The 24463-nt window shown below is 35.5% G+C and overlaps 1 protein-coding gene across 2 annotated transcripts; it reads right to left on the bottom strand.

Annotated features, from left to right (window-relative positions):
* Positions 1-425: 425 nt before the first annotated feature.
* Positions 426-24453, bottom strand: CCT6B (chaperonin containing TCP1 subunit 6B). 2 transcript variants are annotated; one of them, XM_090291252.1, is made up of 14 exons: positions 24235-24453; positions 22457-22520; positions 21764-21898; positions 16889-17062; positions 15183-15286; positions 11280-11390; positions 10969-11128; positions 9443-9525; positions 8993-9089; positions 8547-8694; positions 3892-4025; positions 2486-2588; positions 1110-1182; positions 426-596 (listed from the first exon to the last, which is right to left on the bottom strand). In XM_090291252.1, exons 1-14 carry the CDS (start codon positions 24369-24371, stop codon positions 524-526), a joined length of 1596 nt encoding a protein of 531 aa, XP_090147378.1. In that variant the 5' UTR covers positions 24372-24453; the 3' UTR covers positions 426-523. The 2 variants fall into 2 exon arrangements, with proteins under 2 accessions (XP_090147378.1, XP_090147379.1); XM_090291253.1 differs by lacking the exon at positions 21764-21898.
* Positions 24454-24463: the final 10 nt, after the last annotated feature.

Below are 24463 nucleotides of genomic sequence, written 5' to 3'. Positions count from 1 at the left end.
TTGAAGCATCGGGCACACAAAGTATATATCTTATTACATCATAATATCACACATACAATAAAGGGTGGAGAGTTAGAACTCTTAAGGGAAAACATTTTCATTATTATCCCTTGATTTTAAAAATATTTCTTGTGGCCCTGACTGGTGTGGCTCAGTTGATTGAGCTTCACTTCAAAAAGCAAAAGGTGACTGGTTCAATTCCTAGTCGGGGTACATGCCTGGGTGGCAGGCCAGCCCCAGTCGGGGTGTGTGCGAGAGGCAACCCATCAATGTTTCTCTCTCACGTCCATGTTTCCATCTCTCCCTTTCTCCTTCCCCTTCCCCTCTCTAAAAATAAATAATGTAAAATCTTTTTTTTAATTCTTGTGTTCTTTATACCTTCAAAAAATATTTTTAAGACTAAGACCAACGAATATAAACTGTATTTATTGTGTAAAATTAAGAATGGCTCAGGCTATACAATGGTAGTTGGATGTAAGATGTGTTCAATCTCAGCTTCTAGAAGAGTTGATTTTGAACTCAGTCACCCTTTGAGAGAAGACATACCAGCCCGCATGATTTCATCAACCAGGAGAATGTTCACAGCAATCACTGTGCTGAAGAAAAAGATGACAGGGTGAGTAAAACCTACCAGCTCACTCTTATTTTCCCCCCTAGCAATCTTCAGCTATTAAATGTACTTTGTTTTTCAATGATGTTGCTGTGAGATTTTATGAGACAGAGCTATTATAAATACAAACAGCACCCTTATATAATAATTTCAATTCTTCTGCTGATAGAGTAGAAGCCTGATTGTATTTTCCAGCAAAACTGACCTCATTTTTAGCACATCATTTGATTCTTCCTATTATGCAAGTGGTACTATTTCAGTAAAGTCTTTTCTTCTCCTTTCCCCCCAAATAAACAGTAAGAGTAACATCTCCTATAACTTACACCACCAGAACTAAACCATTAAAGGGATTGTAAAATGACAGAAGCCAGTCTTAATAACTGGATACCATGCCTTTTCATACGCTTAACCGTTTTTCCACTATAGGGTGGCAAAAATAACAGAATAAAATTTATCAATTATGTCCCCAAAAGTCTTTCTTTTATTAATACAAACTTACCAAGAGTGAAGAAGCTGTTTTTTCACACAGTAATTATCCCAAACTCCTGCATCTGCTGCTACCATTGGCTCACCTACAAAGTAAACACAAACTATTCTAATACTACAATGTTGTTATGTTGTTAATATTTGTTGTATATTCTAAAAATATTTAATATACCGCCAAAACTACTGCCATCACGGTCACCAATGACCTAAATTTTGTGAAATCCAAAGGTCGATCCTCAGGCCTCATCTATCAGCAGCACTTAACACAATCGATCACACCCTCCTGACCATTCTCCCTTTACCTGTTTTCCAGGACAGCACACTCACCCGGCTCCTCTTCTGTCTGCTTTGCTGGTTCTTCCTTTTCCTCCCTGAGCTCTTACTGTTAAGAGTACCCAAGGGCTCAGTCCTTCATTCTTCCCTCTACACTCACTGTAGGTGATCCCATCCAGCCTCCTGGATCTAAACCATACACTCTCAAGCTTTTATTTCCAACCCAGACCTCCTTCTTGGGTTCCAGACTCATACGTCCAACTGCCTATTTAACTTGGGAGTCTACAGGTGCTTCACACTTAATTTGCCAAAACTCAGTGCTGATCACCATCCCCCACTAAAACCTGCTTGCCCACAGTCTTCTCCAATGGCAATTCTAACCTTCCAGTCATTCAATTAACTCCTCTGCACAGAGTAGCCAGTGATTCTTTTAAACATAATTAGTTCATGTCACACTTCTGCTCAAAATTCCTTCCTATTCCACCACAGTAAAAGCCAAAGTCCTTAGACTGACCCATATGCCTGTATAATCTTACCTCCTACTACCTCCCTCACCTCCTTCCTCCTCCTCCTCAAAATTAGCAAACGGTGACTTTTCCACTGGGTCTTTCCCTCTGCCTGGTACCTTTCCCCAAGTGCCCCACATGGCTAACTTCCCCGCTTCTTTTTTTTCAACAGGCTTATTCATAATGAGGCCTGCCCTGATCATCCTCTTTAAATTGAAACCCACTCCCCACCCCCCTGAGCTAGCATTCACAATCATCCTTATACCGTTATTTTATTTTTCATAGAATTTATTACTTTTAAAAATGCTAAAAATAACTTATTATTAAGGTACTTTTTTATTGTCTATCCTTCCCCACTACAACATAAGCTCACAAGGGCAGGGATTTTTGCCTGTTTTGTTCTGTGTGAATCCCAGGAGTCAAATAACAAGCACTCAATGACAATTTCTTAAATGGATGAATACTATAAAAAGTTCAAAAGTAAACTAAAAGGCACCCAAATTTTAAATATTAACATCACCACAATCTCCCCCTACTTACTCTAAGTTCTGGATTACTGTAGTATAACCTCTTTCTTTACTAAGCAGCCAATTTTTCTTCCCTTTCTTACCTGTATTCAAATCGATGCCAACAGGTTGTTTTGATTCTAAATGCGCAGCCTGAATTTTTACTAGTGTTTCCTGCAGGTCAAAACCAGAATTCTGAGCAAGAACCTTTAGAAATCAAAAGTATAATAAATGTATGTGTGAAATACCTTCACATATATTTGAATATCAAATATAAAAAAGGCACTGCTTTCTAGTCTTGTGAAAACACATTCATAATATACTAATCACCTCCTTTCGAAGAATCTATTCTTAATCTAAAATTATTATTTTGCATATCTAGCATTTTTTTATACTTACTTAAACATTTTTCCTATGTACATCACACTAAATTCTGAGGAGGGCATTAGAGGTCCCCTGCCCTTACCCCATTAAATTAATTTTCCTCCTTGCAAAAGATTTTTAAAACAAAAACATGAAAGGAAATAAAATGGTATCCTTGTTTCCTCTAGTCCCTCCAGCCACCTGTCTTCCAGTTCTTTTCTGGGCACTTGCAAAGGGAAGCCGACATATTTGCAGCATCTTTGAGCCTCTCATCAGCATGAGGAGAGTCACAACGGGGATGGAGATACCTGCACTCCAAATCAGGTTTATTTATTTGCAAGTGGTCCCAAACCAACAGCTGACAGGTAAAAGGTATGAAAAGTGTATAGTAGGTTTACCAGTTTGTGTCAACTGTAAGATCATTACTTACTGAGTTTGTTGCTTTGAGGAAAGAAAGAAATAGGTTTCTGAATCACAAAGATTCTACAAATTATAAATAATTTTAAAGTAATTATCAAAGAGACTTCGCTGGCATTGCTAACAATGTTTTAATTCATGGTAATAGCATATCTGAAACAGTTTTTCTGTGCTTCTGAGTGGTTCACAACCAGATCAAGGCAAAGGGAAAGAAATGGCACTTCTCTGTCCTTCTGCTGAAACATGAAAAAAATCTGGTTTCTCTTCTTTTCTAGGAATTACAATGACAGTGAAATGCAAGCTAGTATTTGGGAGTGTTAAACAGACAGAAGTTCTCATTTGCACAAATTAAAGAGATAATACTTTGAATACCACCAATTAAAGAAAGGTCTACACTAAAATCTAAGTAAATCTTAAATTCTAAACTTTTTCTTCATAATAAGTTAATCAAGAAGCATTTTTAAAGAAAAATTTTGGAGTTACTTCAACTTTCGGAATTCAAAAAATTTAGCAAGGGGATATTTGGCTATTTCATTAAACTCCTACAAGGATTCTGAAGCTGTTATTCCAAAAGTTTCCCTGCCTTGGCTGTAAAACATCTCAGACAAAAATAAGTAAGGAAATGCAAATAAATATCTGTCTTCTACTCTGTTCACTGTTAGACAGTATGAGCAATTTATAAACACCTGATGTCTCACCAGCTGTTCTCTGGCCATTAGAATAGTTGTACCTTAGGAATAATGAGTAAGGCATCAGCAAAAGCCTGGACTCCAAAACGAGCTCTTCCTTTTACACTGTGCTTGTACGTAGTAAGGGCTTCAGCCATTGCCACTTCAGCTGCACCCGCTCCTGGAACCACACAACCTATTAGAGGAGAAGGAATGAATGGCAAAACACGCCGTACAGAAACACAGGATAAAAATGCAACTAGCTATTCAAGTGTGTTTTATTACCTTGCAACTAGCTATTCGAGTGTGTTTTATTATCTTGTCCATATCTAAAATATATTTAAATATATACAGAAGTAAAAGAAGTTGCGCAGCCCAGTGATTGCTCAGATGCCTTATGAAGCATCCTGAAGTTAAACAGCATTAAATAATTAAGCATGGTACAGACAACTGGCTACAAACAGCTTATTTCATCGTTTATCCTCTGGCAAATGAAAGCAGACATTTCTTCGACCTTCACCATATTCCTTTATGACTACATTTTAAATGCAGTTATTTATAACTTACAGTGGCAGGTAACTAAGTGTAATACCTAATTTGAACATTTTTAGGGGGCAAGATAATTAGGCCACAGTTTTTGGTAGGCATTCTTGGGACTCAATGAAGCGTTTGTTTTCTGTACTGGAGCAGAATTCAAACTGCTCTCTGAGAAAAAAAGAAAACTACCTGTTCTTATTATTCTAAGGCAACCGCTCTAGTTAAACACATTTTTGTATCAGGATATGACATTTATACCTGTTTGTATGGTTTTATAAAGTTCATGACTCCTCCTTTCACAAAAACTTGCTTTGAAATCACCCATCTTTAAAACAGAACAACACACATACAGATATCTCTCCTTTTATCCCACATCATTTTTTAATTACTATCCACTTTCTCTGCTTCACTGTACAACGTAACTGCTCAAAAGAATTGTCTACCCAATGGCGATGACATCCTCACCTCCCACTGACACTTTTTAAAAGTTCCTTATTAAATACTAAATACACACAAAAATATTTATATGTATAAGATATAAAGAATAAATGTACACATGAACATACCCATCTACCTACCACCCAGCTTAAAAATAGAACATTATCCCTAAACTTGAAAACTTTCCTGACCTCATTCTCCTGAGAAAATACAATATATCAAAATGTGTGGGATGCTACTAAAGTGGTACCTGAAGAGAAACGTGCATTACTAAACACCTATATTAGAAAATAAAAAGGGTCTCAAACCAATGGCCTCAGCTTCAACCTTAATAAACTAAAAAAAAGGGCAAATTAAACCTGATGTAAGAAGAAAATAGTAAAGATCAGAGTGAAAATCAATGAAACAAAAATGACCAATGTCAGAAATGAAAAAGGTAATATCACTACAGATTCTATAGATATTAAAAGAATAATAAGGGAATATTATGGGCAACTTTATGCCATTCAACTTGAAAACTTAGATCAGGAATTGGCAAAGTTTCTATATGTTAACAACTAACAATCAGAAATTGAAATTTTATAAATACCATGTAAAATAGAATTTAAAAAATGATATAGGCTAAATCTGAAAAAAAAAAGATGAGCAAGACTTATATACTAAAAATTATAAAATACTACTTAAATAGATTCAAGAAGGCTCAAATAAACAGAAATTATACCATGACTCACTATTGTTAAGATATCAATTATTCCCAAACTGATCTATAGATTCAGTGAAATTCCAATCAAAATCTCAGCAGCCTTTTTGGTAGAAACTGTGAAGCTGATTCTAAAATTCCTATGAAAATGCAAAAGACCAAATAACTCGAAAAAAAAACAGAATGGAAGGATTAACTCTACTGATTTCAAGACTGAAGGGGCATATAATCAAGACAATATGATAGTAACATTGAGAAAGACAAACAGATCAATGGAACAGAATAAAGAACCCAGAAAAAACACACCCACACAAATATGGACAACTGATTTTCAACAAAGATGCAAAGGCAACTCAGTGGGTGAAAGAATAGTCTTTTGAACAAATGGAGCCCTGGTTCATGTGGCTCAGTGACTGAGCACCGGCCTGCGAACCAAAGGGTTGCAGGTTCGATTCCTAGTCAGGGCACATGCCTGGGTTGTGGGCCAGGTCCCCAGTTGGGGATGCGCAAGGTGCAACCACACATTGATGTTTCTTTCCCTCTCTTTGTCCCTCCCTTCCCCTCTTTCTAAAAATAAATAAATAAAATTTAAAAATTAAAGACACTGCTGAGAGAAAAACAGAACAAGTCACAGAGAAGAAAATATTTGCAGATCATATATCTGAAAAAGTATCTGTGTCCAGAATAAAAAAGAACTCTCAAATTCAACAGTAAGAACACAACTTCATTTTTCTTTAAGGGCAAAAATTTAAAAAGCACACGAAAAGATGCTCAACATTAATGATTATTAGAAAAATGCTAATTAAAAGCACAGTTATTTTTTTAATTTTAGAATGACTAAAATTAAAATGAGTATGAGTAAGTATGCCAACAACTAAAACACTCTTACACTGCTGGTGGTAATGTAAAATGGTTCTTGGAAAACAGATTGGCAGTTTCTAAAATATTAAGCTTATGCCTTCCGTAGCCACTGCATTCCTAGGTATTTACCCAAGAGAAATGAGAGCATACATCCATACAAAGACTTGTACTCAAATGTTCATAGTAGCTTTACTTGTAATTGTCAAGAACTGTAAACAACCAAATGTCCATCAACAGATGAATGTATTATTCCATTCACATGAAATTCTAGAAAATGCAAACTAATCTATAGCAACAGAAAGTAGACTGGTGTTTGCCTGAGGATAGGGTGACAAGGGGAGGGGCAGAAGGGAAGGATTACCAAGGAGCAATGAAGTAACTTTTTAAAATGATAAATATGTTCATTACCTTGATAGAGGGGATAGTTTCATGGGCATATACTTTAAATAAATGTAGTTCATTATATGTCGACTATACCTCAATGAAATCATTTATTATAAACTAAGTGTTTGAAGGCATTTTTTAAAAGTAGTCAACTTATTTTTTGTGTGTATTCTAAATTCTAAGAATCAGGTGGAACTACCAAAGACTACATGCCTAAATCATGTATGTTGACCTTGTAAAAACGCTGCTAGCTTTTATCAAAAATGACTACAAAAAAGAGGCAGTGGCCCTTATAGAAAGTCCATATTTTTTCAACGTAGGAATGAATGTGTTTCCTCCTTTTCAATAATGAAACCTATATAACTGTTTCTTTTATATTCTGGAAGCTTAAATATTTATAGTGACTATTATGTTTGCTATAGAGTATTTATATGCTTTTTTCCTAAGTTCTAATTTTCCATTTCAGCTTTCATTCTACCATTATTTCACATCTATGTTTTTACTTATCAGATAAATCTGGCCTATTGTTTATAAAGTTTATTACTCTATTTTTTGAGGTATAATTCACATACAATAAAATTCAGCCTTTTAACGTTATACTGTTCTGTAGTTTTTAGTATATTTACATGGCTATGCAATCTTCACCCCTATCTAATTCCAAAACATTTAAAAACAAAAACAAAAAAACCTGTATCCATTAGCAGTCATTCCCTATTTCCCTCTTCCCTAGCCCCTGACAACCACAAACCTATTTTTTGTCTGTATGGCTTTGCCTCTCCTGGAAATTTCATATCAATGGAATCATATAATATACAGCCTTTTGTGTCCAGACTCTTATCATAATGTTTTCAAAGTCATGAGGCTGTAGCACATCTCAGTATTTATCCCTTTTTGTGGTTGAATAATACTCCATTGTACGGATATACCACATTTTATTTATCTATTCGCTACCTAATGGATATTTGGATTGATTCTACTATTTGGTTATTATGAATAGTGCTGCTGTGAACATTCGTGTACAAGTTTTTTTGTGTGGACATATGGTTTCAACTCTCCTGTGCATATCTGATAGTTGATTTGCTGGTCATACAGTAACTCTATGTTAAACTTTTTGAGGAACTCCCTAACTATTTTCACCAGTTCCCACAGCAACTGTACATATGACGGCTCCAACATTTCTTATTGTCCAGCTCTTTGACAACAGCCATCCTAATGTGAAGTAGTATCTGTTTATGGTTTTGATTTTCATTTCCCTAATGACCAGTGATGTTGAGCATCTTTTCATGTGCTTATTATTCTATTTTAAACATGTGTTTTTACTGTTTATCTATTCCAACTCCTTCCAGAAGGAAGCTGATTATAAATTATCAATAAATAATAAATACTAATATTCTTTCCCAATCTTTCTTTTTTTAAATTTTTTCAACTACAGTTTACATTCAGTATTATTTTGTATCAGCATAGTGATTAGACAATCACATACTTTATACTGCACCTCAGGTAATGGACTGAGTTCCAAGCAATGAAAGCTTTTTAACAGTTTTAAAAATAAAAATTACATTATAGCATTAAATTGAGTGCTTTTTCATTTCATAAACAGAAGATAATTTAAAAAGCAGCATACTATTAAGACTATCCCAAAGGGAAAAAGCTTCACAATCCAAACTATAAATTGTCCAAAGTGAAGTGAAAGAATAGTTATCACTAATAACTTTTAAAATATCATACATACCATCATAGATTTATTACCACTTTAAAAATATGAAAGGTTCCTATCCATCACAAAAAAGAACTTACCGTCTTCGATGGCATTTTTGATGGCACGAAGTCCATCCCTCACAGCATCCTTGATTTGGGTGAGAGTGTGCTTATTTGGGCCCTTAACCAACAAGGTGATGGAGCGAGGGTTAACACAGTCCTCAATAAAAGTGAACTTTTCTTCACCCTAAAGGATGATACAAAAAGATATAACTTTAATATGTAATGTCATTATGCAGTTAAGAGCTTTAATTTACACTAGAATCCAATCTTCATGGGAATTTTTCTTGTCAAGCATAACTAAATACATGTTAAAAGTACTTAAGTTATATTTGAACTCTTAACAAACATCTAGGTAAATAGTTTGTAAAAACTATCCTGTGGATTATTCAGACCGCAAAATGTAAAACATAAATAAAAAGGTTTAGTATTTTTTTTAAAGTTTTACTGTTCACTTTATAACCACTGTCCCCAGAAATACTCACCAATGTATATTCATGTACAAGACCAGCATGTCCCAAACAATCTACACTGAGGTCTTCAAGAGAATTCACAGCTATTCCACCACAAGCAAGAGAGAGTCTGAAATTACATATATGTCAACATAGCTTTGGTTATGGAAAACATCAAGACTAATTTCTTAAAGGTGAAAAGATACCTAACATGGAAGACTACAATGTCATTATATTATATTAGTTTTAAAATGTATTTTAAGAAGATGAAAACCTCCCTTGTATTTCAAGAAAGTTCTGAGATAGGTTAATCTTAATTTTTAAACAGTTCCATTATTTACTGAAATTAAAAACAAAATTTGAAATTTGCATGCTACTATTCTGCTCAACAATGTTTACATACAAACTAAAAGGAATACACATGGGATAATTTCAATTTAATCTCTTAATAAACTTAGGACATATAACTATCTGCAAGCTTACCTTTCCATATTTCTTCTTTTTGCTCTGCGAAGAGCTACTATACCATGTTTTGCAAGTGTATCTAAGGAAAGTGGATCAATTCCCTATAATCAAATTAACACCAAAGTTACAAGCATGTTTTAAGCCAACAGTTCTAAAACTTTTCGATCTCAGCACTGTTTCACACTTTTAAAAATTAAGAGCCCAAAGAGTTTTTGTTTACATGAGCTGTATCTATAATATTTATCATATTATAAATTAAAATTGAGGAACTTTAAAAATGTTAATCCATTTAATATAATAAGAAGCCCATTTATGTTAACATAGATAACATTTTTAAATGAAAACTTATGATATTTTCCTAAACAAACAAAAAATACAGTGAGAGTAGTGGCATTGTTTTACATTTCTGCAAATCTTTTTAATGTCTGTTTTAACAGAAGACAGCTTGATTCTCATATCTGCTTCTGCATTCAATGTGGTGAAATATGTTGTTGTGGCTAAAATACAAGAAGAAAACCTGGCTTCACAGACATATGAATCGGAAAAAGGAGGAATATTTTGTTAGCCTTTTCAAATAAGTGTGGATACTCTTCTTTGTTATGAAAACTCAACAAGTGGTTAGTTTCAATGTGGAATATGAAACCATATCAATAAGCTTTCCATACTGTCTCACATTAAAATCCATTTGTCCATCTTCCACTTTGAATTGATTATTTAGTTGAGCATATTTTGTAAAATCATGCATTTTTTAGGCATTTAAAAAATAATGGTTCACTAAGTTAGGCAGAGCTTCCAAATGTTGACACATTTCACGGTTATACAATATCAAAAATATCACCTTTGCTAATATCATCACTAATCTTATCAGAAAAACCTTTTAAATATTGGAAAGCTGTCAAGCTCACAGTGGCAGATACAAGTTTTCCAAAATTCTGATGTTATCATTGGCAACAAATACTGTCAGTTGTTTTCCTTGAAGTGACAAGATTGCTATATTCATTTTTTAGAAAAACCTACCAAATACCCATGTCTAAATACAGTTTGTCTGCCAGTCATTCTTTCAAGTAAAAATGGCATTGCATTTAAAAAGTGGCTAGTTTAGCTTAAAACTCAATTACACATACCACGTGTGTTTTGTGCATACTTCATACTTCATCACACAGAATTATTTAAGGATCAAAATTTAATACAATTAGTAAGTTTTACCACTTCGTTAAGACATTCTTAAATGAAACTGCCCTTTTCCCCTGAAACTGCCAGTGTGTGGTGGTGTGGCGATGGAGAGTATGAAGGCTACCGGTAGCGTTCGGTGCTGCCGCTCTGATTTGTGGTAAGGCACCAGCCGTTTTGCCTGCCATGGCTTTTGCATCATCATTGCAAATGTCAGCACAATATAGAAAGCATTCTAATTAATATTACAAAAGTAGTCTTGACCTCACAAACTTGCTAAAATGGTATTAGGGACTCCTGGGGGTCCATAGACCACACTTTAAAAAACAATGAAGAACACTTACAAATAGTTAAAATCTAAACCTTTTTCTCACCTTTTGATTAATGACAACAAATCCTCTGCTGGACTGAGCACAGACTTTGTCTTTCAGGTCTATTATTTTTTGTACTCTATCGTCAATAAATTTCCTTTCAGCTTTTACCAATGTCTCTTTTTCTTCTGCAGTCTTATAAAAGAAACCAGAGCTTACCTCTCTAAAAGATTAATAAAAACAAGCTAGTAATGGCAGTGCGAGGAAGAGGAAAAGGTAGGAGTTTACACTAAACGTTTGGGAGGGAAGAAAAATTTAAAAACACTTTTAGAAAAAAACAATTTCAAAAGTTATAGAGTAAATGACATACATACGTTTTTTCATATTCTAGCGATACATTGCAAGTAAGGATAAATGCATCTTCTACTCGCTTCTTCATTTCTGGATGACGGGCACCATGATCCAAAACTAATCCTCTTATCAACCTATTAAAAATATTTAATGTTTCTTTCTTTGAATACACACTCTAAAATTTGGTATAAAATTAGAATTATACTCTTAAAGTTGTAACAGAACTGTCAGGGCACATACTGTTTCCTTGCACCAACTTTAATCCTAACACATAATTAGGAGAATTAGAAATGATAACCTACTCTGACACACTGTGACTGTTAAGTCTCAGTGAAATCAACCCAGAATTATCTTCTCAATTATGTGGCTCACACAAATGACACAGCTGATCAAGTAATAAAAGGTAATGAGTTTCTTAGGAACAGTTGTTCAAAATACTTATATGAAACAACTAAAATGTTAACCTAAATGTCCAACAATAAAGTATCATTCAGCAAACAATGGCCCAACTATTTCACAGTCATGAAAACTATGTAATAACACAGAAAAATATTTACAGGGGTAGCTGATAAACACTTGATGACAAAAGGCATATAAAACATGATAATAACTGTTCTTAAAAATAAATAAATAAGCACCTTGCCCTGGCCAGGTGGCTAAGTTGGTTGGAGCATCATCCCATATACCAAATAGTTGCAGGTTCAATTCCTGGTCAGGGCACATACCTAGGTTGCAGGTTTGATACCTGGTTGGTTGGAGCACGTACAGGAGGCAACCTATCCATGTTTCTCTCTCTCATCGATGTTTCTCTCTCTCTCTCTCTCTCTCTCTCTCTCTCTCTCTCTCTTTCTCTCTCCCTCTCTCTCTCTCCCTCACCCTCTCTCTCTCTTCCTCTCTCTCCAAAATCAATAAACATATCCTCAGATCAGGATTTTTTTTAAATAGTACCCTGGCATTGAAAAGAAAAAAAATGAAAGGAAACTTAAAAAGTAGGATTATGCTTGAGTGGTTAGGAATATAAAAGTATAGCTAATGTTGGGAGGTCTTTTTTTCCTGTTTTCTAACTGTTCTTTCAAGAGTAAGTATCTTTATAACTCTTTAAAATTTATTTATGCCCAATTAGGGAATGGTATTTCTACTTATGAATCTTTTATAACCAATATTTGTTATGCATTAAAAATAATTTTAAATAAATATAATTATAAGGAAGTTTTCAAAGTTGTAATCTAACTAGATTACTCTTAACTCCTAACTTAACATAAAGATATTTTATTTAGGAAGAAACAAACAAACCACATGTTCAATATTCTTCATTCTTCCCCCCTCCTCACTCTCAGCAAATGACCTCGTTTCTTTAAGAAAAAGAAACTACCTGTCCACTCCCTGGTACACTACCTGTACCAACCCGCCTGCACTTGAAGCTGAACCTCCTGTGATTAGGAAGGAGCTGTCTACGCTTCTAAGGTTAACCCCTCCACTGCCTACTATATATACTCCGTCTCCCCTTTCTGCTCCTGCATTGTTCCCTAATCCCCTCCATCAAGTCTTCCTGCCTGCGGGAGCATGCTCCTCAGGATGCAAACTGGCCATAATAATTCCCATCTTTAAAACAAAGGATTCTTTACTTTGAACCCCATTCTCATATTCCCTTCTAGCTGCTGCCCCATTTCTCTGCTCCCTTTTATAGCTTAACTCCTCTGAGTTGTCTACATTCGCATCCGCACTTCTTCCCAAACCATTCTCTCTTGAGCCCACCTTCGATCTGACTTTCACACCGAGCCCTTTACTAAACCAACTTTCATTAAAGCTACCAAAAACAAAAAACAAGAAACACCACCCACAAACGTTCTCCAAATCTAATGGTCAGTTCTCAGTTTACAACAAGTTGCTCAAACTTTCAGCAGCATATGACACAGCTGATTATTCTCTCCTTCTTGAAATACTTTCTCCTCTTAGTTTCCAGGACACCTCTCTCTTGGCTTTCCTTCTGTCTCACTGACCCCTTCTCAGTCTCCTTTGCTGAATGCTCCTTATCTTTTTAATTCTAAACAGTGGAGTTTCCCACAGTTCCCAAACCTTAAATACCCTTTTTTTCTCTATCTACATTTACTTCCCAGATGATCCCATCAACTCTCAGAGCTTTCGTCATCCATTCACTGATGACTTCCAAACACGTATCTCCAGTCCAGGCCATTATTCTGAACTCCAGACACATCTCTCCAACTCTCTACTCAACTTCACACAGATCCCTAATGAGCATCCAAAATACAACACTCTCCAAACTGAACTCTTGATTTATGTCCCCAAACCTGCTCCTCCCAATCTTCCCCATCCCAGGAAATAGCACCTCCACTTTTCCGGCTGCTCATGCAGAAACCCAAGAGACATCCCTGACTCCTTTGTCTCTGTCATAGTTCATGTCAAACCATCAAGAAATCCTCTTGCCCCTTCTAAGTATATCCTGATCTAAACCATTTTCATTTCTCACCTATATCACAACAGATTACCAATTGGTCTCCTGCTTCTGTCCTTGCGCCTCCCACCCTATTCTACAGTGTATTCTCTGCACAAGGAGAAGGGGACAGAATTAGAAGTTCAGAGTTCATCCAAGGTACAGAGTCTAATAGAAGGCCCTCATCACATTAAGTGGGAGCCCCAATGGGCTATATACTCAGGGTATAAACCAGAAGGATGAACTAGAAGCAAGAAGTCCTCACATGGACTTGCAGTTAGAATCCACAACAACTAGATACTCCCCAAAAAGCCTCAAGCTGTAGATTTAATTTAAAGTAGTCTCTGGAATCGTTGCAGCAGCAAATTTAAATCCTCTGTTCAGAAAAGCACCTTCATCCTAGGTTAAAAGTTATTTCTACAAATACTTTTTCAAACACAATGAATGGCACATACAGAAACAAAGTATGATGAGTGAGAACCAGCAAACTACAATGAACACCATAAATAGACAAGACAGACTTTGAATATTATAATTATCAGACATAAACTATATGTTTAAAGAAATAAAATGTAAGTCTGAGAAGATATGCAGGGAATAGGAAACCATAAACAGTGATATGGCAAATTTAAGAAAGAGCCAAATAGAACTTCTATAAATAAGTAAAAATATATACATATAAACAACATAATCAATAAAATACACTATATATATATATATATATATATATATATATATATATAAAGTATTTACTGATTTCAGTTTGGGGCAGGGGAAAGGAAAAAGGAGTATATAAAGGGAAATAAAATTAGCTATATACTGAAATTGGATAAAGATGAGTGACAGGTATGTAGGAGTTCACTATTCTATTCTCTTTACTGTTATATATGTTTAGGCTTTTCCATGACAGAAAATTTAAAATGAGTTAAGTCCAAAATCAACAAGAAGCTACATACCCTGAGTACACACACATTCAGGCAATGTTAACTGCATGGCTTCCCCTACCTCTCTGACCTCATCTCCTATTACTCCCTGTGACTGCTCTGACACAATGTAACCCTCCAGCACATTTCCGCCTCAGAGCCTTTTCAACTATTATTCCCTCTGCCTAGAAGACTCTTCTTCCAGGTATTCACATGGCTAGCTCCCTTATTTCTACAGAGACCTTCTTAGTTCTCTAGTTTAGTTTCATGTCACTCTAAAATCACACACATGCTCACACACACAGTTACTCTAGCCTCTTCACAGCATTTATTATCATTTATTTGTCTACTATCTCCAACTAGCTGTTTAAGCTTCTTAAAGAAATTCTGTTTTGTTTACTTTTCATTCCTTGCACCTAAAACCGTGACTGGCTCTGGCAAGTATGCAATTAACATATGGTGAATGAACAACCAATGAAATTAATGAAAGAATATCTGAAGATAACCAAATATTCTAGAATCTATCTATTGCCCAAGTTTATGTAATTTACTTTGTATCTGTTTCTGACTTGTGCTTCATCTCCATGATTTCTACCATGAAGAGATCAATAGGATAGCCCGGTCTTCTTATAGCCAAAACAGAATCCACCACAGCCTGAAAAAGAAGTGAATGAGAACAGTAAATTATTTGGTTTACTAAAAAAAAAACCACTGGCCCAAGTAACCTATCACCAGACTAAGCAAGGCCAAAAAGTGCCAGTTGGTCGTGGACACTAGTAATTATAACCTAAGGGACTTAAGAGTTCTTCAGGTCCAAACCCTTTATTTTGCAGATAAGAAAACCAATACAAGACTTGAAGAAGTTACGGTCTTAAAACAAGGTCTAAACGGCAAAAGCAGGACCAGGACTAGAATTCAGGTCTCTGGAACTGCCAGGCCACTGCTCTTTCTACTATACCAACACTGCTCAACTTTTTCCACCAACAGACGCCTTAAGAGAAAAGAAGGACATGTAACATAAGGGTAGAGCTCAAATTCGCTGACCATAGCAATATGAAATTTTTAAGACTTGTTTTATCATGAAAACTTTCTATGTCATACCATTATATATACATGTATGTTTTAATGTGAAAAAAATGCTTTCCCCCCAAAAAAATGTAAAGTAAAAATTGACACTTCAGAAAGATGTGTCTCACTTATTCTGCCAAATATCCCCAGGGATATGCAATTTGAGAAGCATAACACAATATACCCTATTACTTAGCTCAGAAAGTAATATAAAAATGACTACAGAAATTAAATGCTAGAGTATAACCAGCCTAAGATATAAATAAAGCCAAAAAAAGAAGTATCTTATAAAAGTTTACTTGATGTAACAGAATGTTTGGTTTTGGAGTCTACTAGGGGATAATGACAAAAAAATATTGGATAGTGAAAGAATCAGTGTTTCCACAACTCCAAAGGAGAGTGGAGGCCTAACCAGAGAGCATTAAGATTCTCAGACACTTGATAAATGTATTCCAAAAGCAGAAAATACGGCAGGATCTTTATTTGGACTCTACTCGGTAAGAAATTGTCTGATTTTAATCTGATTTCCCAACTAGGTTTTCCTATTGGTAAGAAGAATTGACCAGAAACAACTCAGGCATTCCAGTCCATTTGGTATTTATATTTCTCTAAATAAATTATCATGATAGCATTCCGATCTATATGTCTTGTGAATTTGGTTATGGACTCATCACTCCTGATACATTAATATATTCAAGTTTCAGAAACTGCAATGCTATGAAGCAATGATATCACCAAATTATAGCCCTCTGATAAAAAGTCTTCCCAAAGTACCTAATCTTGTCCTTATATTACATACACTCTATGTTTAGAAGTAATCAAAACAAATTATGTAATTACCAGATATGAGTATTATAAGATCAATCATGCTTCATTAAAGTGGTAACTTTAACTACAAAGCACACTGCCAAAACAATTTCCCAAGGTGCACCTCACATAGCAAGTGCGGATCTCTAGGTTTAAGAGACCAATACATCACTCCATGTGATACTTTTGAACAAAACTATACCTACTGTTCTGACCAATCAAATCTAGTCAGTAAGCGAGCCTATAAATATTTGTCTTCCATATTTTATATTTTATTTTACATTCAAAAGAACCACAAGCAATAGTTGATTACCTTATAGAAAAAAGAAAAATGTCATGTAGCAGGCTATACTTTTCTGAATACAAAAATTTAATCACATACCTCTGTTAACACATCAGCCAGTTTAGCATGAACTTTAGTTTGTAGAGATGTTCTAGCCACATCTAAGAGGATGTCTCTTTTCATCTCTTTTTCAATTTTAATTTCTTCTAAAACTTCAAGTGCTTTTTTTTTTGCAGCTTCAAATCCTTCAATTATTATTCTAGGGTGCAGACCCTATTAAAACAACATAAAACTATAAATTATAAAGTAAGTCATCCAAAGGAAAGTAACCACCCTCTCCTATTGGTAGGTATGTCTAAAAAAAGTAGTATTACTCATACCAATGCCACTAAATATGAGTATGTATAGAATTTATAAAAGTAGTTTTTCATTGCTTCACATTTAAAACAATCTCAAACTTACAGAAAAATTCTAAGTCCAGTACAAAAAAACTACATAAGTTCTTTTTATTTCCAAAAATTATGATAGTGTTATCATGTGGTGCCCCTTAGAGCAGGCACAAAAGAAGTCCATTTAATGCAGAGGAAAAGAACCATCACCGACTTAGAGAAAACTGGCAGACAGACATTACCTGCATTAAATGTTCCAAGTTAACATCACAGTAATGGGGCAAATAGACACATGATTATGATACAATGAATGCAGAACATTACAGCTCTTACATGGCATTCCTGCCAAAAGTTTATAACCTGAGTCTAATCTGAGGCAACAAACAAATCCAAATTGAGGGACTTTCTACAAAACAACTGGCCTGTACTCTAAAAATAACACTATCATGAAACACAAACATGGCTCAGCTTAAAGGAGACTAAAGAGACATGAAAAATGAATGTAATGCATGAACCTAGGTTTTCTTCTTCTATAAAGGACACTATTGGGGCAAATGATGAAATTTGAATAAAATCCTGTATCAATGTGTCAGTGTTAATATTAATTTCCTATTTTTAATCATTATACTGAATTATATAAGAGAATTCCCTGGTTTTAGGAAATATACACTTAAATATTTAGATTGTCATATCTATAACATATTCTTTTTTTTTAAGATTTATTTATTTATTCTAGAGAGAGGAAAGAAGAGAGAGAGAGACTGATTTGTTGTTCCACTTATTTACAAATACATTCATTGGTTGATTCCTGTATGTACCCTGACCAGGGATTGAACCTGCCAAATTTGGCATATTGGAACAATGCTCTAACCAACTGAGCTACCTGGCCAGGGCCTCTGTAACTTATTTTTATACCATTCAGAAAAAAAAATATGTACATTACCACATGTATAAATACATATATACACTTATTTACTTATCTGAGAGAGAAAAATGTTATTCTTTGGAATATTCTTGCAACTTTTCTACAGGTCTGACATTATAACAAAAATATTTGTTGGAAAAAACAGTATGTTTATTCTGAAAAGTAATATACAAACTTATTGAGGCTGGAACTAGGTCTAATTTATTACCTCCATTCCTTTATATCAGTCTTGTAACAATTTCTGAAAGCTGACATTTATTGAGCATTTGTGTCAGGCACTATTCTAAAGAGCTTTACATGTATAATTTAATTCAGTCCTCTCAGCACTATGAAGTATGAGTTGCTATTATTATTCCTGTTTCACAGATGAGGAAATTGAAGCTTAAAGGGATAATGTAATTTGCCTTAGATCAGTAGGCAAATAAGAGGTGGAGCCAGGATTGAAACCCACAGGCCTAACTCCAGAGCCTGTTATTAACCATTTTCAAAACATTTCCTCTGTCTAGGACCTTACAATTCCTCACCCAGACTACTCTGAAAATCTCCAGTCTTGGCTCCCTTAAAACTGTTCCTCAAACATTTAAAATGCTATTCTGACCATATCACTCAGTAGTATGTTAATATGAATAGTATTCTTCTTGGTTAGTGTACTATATGCCTTCCATGATCTGGCTCCCGCCAACTTCTCCAGCCTGTTCACTACTGTCCACATCACTTGAAGCTCCCCCAACACCAAACTTCTTGTAGCTCTATACACGTATCATGCTGCTCGTCTTCTCTGTGCCTCTGCTCCCGTTGTTCCTTCTGCCTGGAATGCCATTCTCCTTATTCTCGCTCTTTCATCTGGCTCACTCTTTCTCACCTGAAAGATTTAGCCAAGGTCTTATTTCCTTCAGAAAGTGCTTCGTGACTACCTCAGGCTAGTTTAGGACATCCCTCCTTCAGTGTTTCTATTATGACCTATGCCTAGCTCTACTGCTGTATGGCCACACCGTTTCATAATTATGTCAATGTCTGTCAGCGTCTCCCCCTTCCTGAACTTCTTTCTTCCTAACCGGACCCTAATTTTGTTTAGCTATCCCTCTTCCTCCGGTGATTCAGAGGAAGCTGACCCTATCCCTAGTTTAAGGGGTGGATCCTGATTAGATTAAGTCCATTCCCCTAAAAATGGTTACCGGTTTGGGATGACATAGACCAAAGTTGGCCCAATCACATAAAGTAAGGACTTGTGTTCTATAGTTGGGAGAGCGGTATTCTCTTACCCTCTCCTGCTGAGTTGTTACTAAGGGAAGATTTCCTCTGACAGTCTTACAGTCAGGATGAAAATAAGCCTTATGATGAAACAGCATTATAAGTAGAAGAGCTAAGAAACAGAAAGGACATGGGTATTTGATAACTGACTGAATTTTTTTAAACAACTGGCCCTGGAAGCCTGGCCTATTTCTCTGTGTTCTGTTGGCAGATAATTTCTTTCTTGTTTAAGTGACTTTTAGTCAGGTGTTTACTGCTAACAGGCAAAAGCATCCTTACTGAAATATGCTGAAAATACTAAATTGATAGGCAATTCCCAATACTAAATGAAACACAAAGAAGTAATAATTTTAGCACTTTGACCAGGTTATGTTTTTGCTGAAATGCTCCTTGAAAGAGGAAAATTCAAATACTTAATTAGAGAAGACAGATAAGTAAAGCCAAGAATACACTGAACAAAGGCACAGAACTAGAAATTACTATAATGATTTCAGAGGCTAGTGTATGGAGGTATCTGGCCACAGCAGACAGTTTATAAAGGAAAATAAAACTAGAAAGGTAGGCAAATTCACAATGTAGAAAGTCTTCAATAATTTTTCTCCAGAAGCAAAGCCTCTTCAATAAATAGTGTTAGGAAAACTGGAAAGCCATACGCAAAAGAATGAAACTAGACTGCTATGTGACGCCATACACAAAAATTAACTCAAAATGGATTGAACACTTAAATATAAGATTTGAAACAATAAAACATGTAGAAGAAAACGTAGGCACTAAACTTACAAACCTTTGACTCAGAGAGGCTTTTATGAACCTGACCCCAAAGGCAAGGGAAGTAAAAGCAAAAATAAATAAATGGGACTATATCTAAAAAGCTTCTGCACAGGAAAAGAAACCACAACAAAACAAAAAGGCAACTAACCAAATGGGAGAAGATATTTGCAAACAATATCTCCGATAAGGGGCTAACATTCAAAATATATAAAGAACTCATACAACTGAACAACAAAAAAACAAACAATCCAATTAAAAATGGGCAGAGGACCGGAACATTTTTCCCAAGAAGACATACAAATGGCCATGAAAAGAGGCTCAACTTTGCTAGCTATAGGGAAATGCAAATCAAAACAGTGAGATACCACCTCACACCTGTTAGAATGGCTATTATCAATAAAACAAGAAATAACAAGTGTTAGAAAACACATGGAAAAAAAGATGTGATGAGAACGTAAACCTGTATAGACACTATGGAAAATAATATGGAGGTTCCTCAAAAAATTAAGAATAGATCTCCCATATGACCCAGCAATCCCTCTTCTAGGTATCTACCCCAAAAACATAAAAACATTTATTCTTAAATATATATGTACCCCTATGTTCACTGCAGCATTATTCACAGTAGCCAAGACTTGAAAATAACACAGTGGTGACTGGAAAAGAAGGTGTGGTAGATATAGACAATGAATACTACTCGGCCATAAGAACGGATAAAATACTGCCATTTGCAACCACATGGATGGATCTTGAGAGTTATCATACTAAATAAGTCAGATGGAAAAGGACAACAACCATATGACTTCAATCATATGTGAGATATAAAACAGAAAGCAACAAACAAAGCAAAACAAAAAAACCCACAGACATAGACAACAGTATGGTGGTTACCAGAGGGGAAGTGGGGTACAGAGAGGATGAGGAGGGTAAAAGGGGGGCGAAATATATAGTGACAGAAGAAGACTAGACTTTGGGTGGTGAGCACACATGCAATAGATAGATGACGTATTAGAGAACTGTACACTTGAAACATACAATGTATTAACCAATCTCACCTCAATAAATTTAATTTTTAAAATAATGTTTTTTCCAGTTATTTTTTAAAAACCATAATTTGGTTTTATCAGTGATGTTTTCTTTCTTAGGCAATTAGTCATGGGTACATGCTAATTTTTTACCTTTTTAAATATCTTAAATTTTTCATTTTATTTTTTGTCATTATTTTATTTTACTTTTTTAGATTTTATTTATTTATTTTTAGAGAGGGGGAGAGAGAGAGAAAGAAACATCGATGTGTGCCTCTCACACGCCCCCTACTTGAGACCTATTCCGCAACCCAGGCGTGTCCCCTGACTGAGAATTGAACCAGCAACTTTTGGTTCCCAGGCCAGCACTCAACCCACTGAGCCACAACAGCCAGGGAAATTTTTTTCATTTTAAAAAGAGGTATCTAATGCCAATAAAAGGCATTGGTTTGGCAAAAAAAATTTCATCATTATTTTCATTTATAACATCAAAAATATTTGCATAAATATTAACCTTTGCCCTCCAAAATTAAAATTTTATTAGTGTAAAAATATTAACTTTACATTCAAAATAAAGTGCCACATAAATGTGAATTCTATGAAATTCTAATACCTCGGAAACGTAAAGATCAGCTTGTTTTAGTAACTCCCCAATAATTAGAACATTTGAAGTAGTACCATCTCCTGTAATATCATCCTGGGCTGTTGCTACTTTTGCTATCAGTGAAGCTGTTGGATGTTGAATTTGCTGGAAAAATCAAGCAACAGATTTAAAAAGAGAGAATAAGAGTAAGAACTAGTCCATCGAAAACAAGACAACCTAAGCACCAATAGTAAAATTAAGAAATAAAATAAGCTTCATTCTACAAGTTCATAAGTTTCGTATTATCAATAGTTAATAAATGTCAAGACCAAAAGTTAAAAGTTGAGATCTAATGAGATTTGAACATTTAAAAAAATCTTTGCTTCAGAATGCAATGACATTTCCAAAATCAGATTATTAAATCCTTCACTCTCGAAGATGGATTACTAAAATTGTGAAGAATTTTTTTACTTTTCCATGATTATGAAGAACATAATGCAGTGTCTTTTAAAAATGCAATTAATTTGGAAGTATCCCTAAGCTATTACTTGAACTATACAAAGATTTGAAAACAGCAAAAAAACTTTTTTGCAGTGTAATCCAACAAATACACCTCGTGGTTGTAATATTTAGTTGACAGCCTTGGTTTAAAGATATACAAATTGTATTAAATTCACAATTAAGTCTTATTACGGTTTATTAAAGTCAGCAGCATCACCTCACCATCTCATGAAGCAGCACATTGCCATCTTTGGTGAGTTTGATGTCACCTGCACCAGAAACAAGCCTGTTCAGAAAACATTGATGTTATTAACATTATATGGCAAGAATCAAACAAGACACTTCTAGTGCTTGCCACTCCATTACTCTTAATATAGAGAAGCGGGCTTGGAAAATGTCCATTGTACCGTGGGGAGATATCACAGTAAGTACCACCATTTGCAGCCCACAGAATCACTTTCCCCCAGATGGACTGCTATGGCAATTTCATTCCAAAAGGAACATTAACAAGTTAACAGTAAGAGTAGCTGGTGAGTTATGACAGTGGTTTGGTCAAGACGAGTACTTGGAGGTCTACAAGTCTCAAGTTTGTGAATTTCTTGCAGGTTTTTTATTTTGATGAAATATTACCATTCATTTGCTCAATTTAGTTTCTTTCTTCAACCCTCATATTTATTAGATCATCAAATTCTGTCAATCCTACAACCTAAAAGCCTCTTCAAACTACTCCCTCCTATCCATTTCCACTATCATCACCATCTGCAGTCTGGACTATTTAGCATCCAGATGCTCTGAATTTGAATTTACCCTCCATTTATCTTTCTAAAAGGCAGTAAGACTTCAGTCAGTTCTCTGGTCAAAACTCCTTCAATGGTTTTCATGTTCTCCATCATTTTCAAGGGAAAAATCCAAACTAGTTAGCAATGACATAATTGATCTTTCCCAATCTGGCTTATATCTATTTCAAATGTCTCATCTACCAAATGAAATCTTGTGGTTCCTTTAATACATTGTTTGTTTTTATTTCTGTTGTATTTACACCAATTGACTTTCTTGTTCTTGAAATTGCTCTATCTATAAGACTTTACTCACTACTTCAACTAGTGAACTCTAACTCACCTTTCAAGACTATGATCAAAAGTCAACTGTTATTTGAGTCTTTTCCTTCTCCCACTAATTAATCCCTTTCCTCGGTATAATCATGTTATATAGTTTAAAAATATAATGCAAGCCACATACTTTAAAATGTATAATACATATTATATAGTATATATGCATATATCACATTCATTACTACCAAAACTGAAATATTATCTTGGCCTTCTCTGTGTTCTCAGCATCCCAGTTAGTACATAATAAGCACCCTCTTACTGTAAATTTATCTTGCTCATTCCTCTGCGACTGTATCCCTCTTACGCCTTTTTGCTCTCACTAGTCTCTTTCCCTCACTCTCTCCTAAAGAATATAATGGCGCTAAATAAATACATATTGAAAGGGTGAACAGATATTAAGAACCTTAGGCACAGAACGTCCAAGTAACTTGCTAAGGACTCACAGCTAGTGCAGGGACTTGGATTTGAACCCATGCCTGCTAGGCTCCAAAGCCCATGCCCTTTCCACGACAACACACTACTAAACAAAACCAAAACGAAAGGCATGGTATATAGACATATAGTCTTAAAGGGCAGGGGACTTAGATGGCTTACGTTTCGTAAGAAATACTACATTAACTTTATACCTGCAGATGAACCTTAACGAACAGTTTGGTGGGGCGGGTGGAGCAGGTAGAGCGGGATAAGGAATAAAAGCGCCTTCATTCGTGGGGCCTTTTCCTTGGGGAGGCTTTCCTCCACCGGGCTAGAGATGACCTAAGGGCAGTGATGAAAATGAGGGAAACCAGGCCCACAAGTTTGTTCACATGGCTCTTGGAGGAACGTTTGCCTGTTACTACACCTAACAAACCCCCGGCGCCCTAACCGCCGCTCCAACCGCTGTCTCACATTTTCATGGTGCCCTTAGGACCCAAGTTGGTCCGTAACACATCCTGCAGCCCTCGGGCGGCGCATGTATTGACCGCCAAGGCTGCCTGGGCCCTCGCCACCTCCGCCTTGGAGTTTAATGCCTTTATCGCGGTCATAGCAGAACAGTTGAAAAACCACCTAACCAGCGAAAACAGCTAGAACCGCGGTTCTAAGTAAAACCCGGCGCCAAGGCCCACGCTCCGGAGCC

The sequence above is a fragment of the Furipterus horrens genome, unplaced genomic scaffold, assembly GCF_987537825.1.
Source record: "Furipterus horrens unplaced genomic scaffold, mFurHor1.1.pri manual_scaffold_11, whole genome shotgun sequence".
NCBI lineage: Eukaryota > Metazoa > Chordata > Mammalia > Chiroptera > Furipteridae > Furipterus > Furipterus horrens.
This window is presented reverse-complemented; position numbering and strand designations above follow the sequence as displayed.

What these genes read in the sequence shown, in the direction of transcription:
- CCT6B (XM_090291252.1), bottom strand. Translation starts at nt 24,371, where the DNA reads ATGACCGCGATAAAGGCATTAAACTCCAAGGCGGAGGTGGCGAGGGCC. An exon ending in CTGATCTTTACGTTTCCGAG is followed by an intron (nt 17,063 to 21,763) that starts GTATTAGAATTT and finishes TTGTTTTAATAG; the next exon opens with GGTCTGCACCCTAGAATAAT. An exon ending in TCGCTAGAATATGAAAAAAC is followed by an intron (nt 11,129 to 11,279) that starts GTATGTATGTCA and finishes TTAATCTTTTAG; the next exon opens with AGAGGTAAGCTCTGGTTTCT.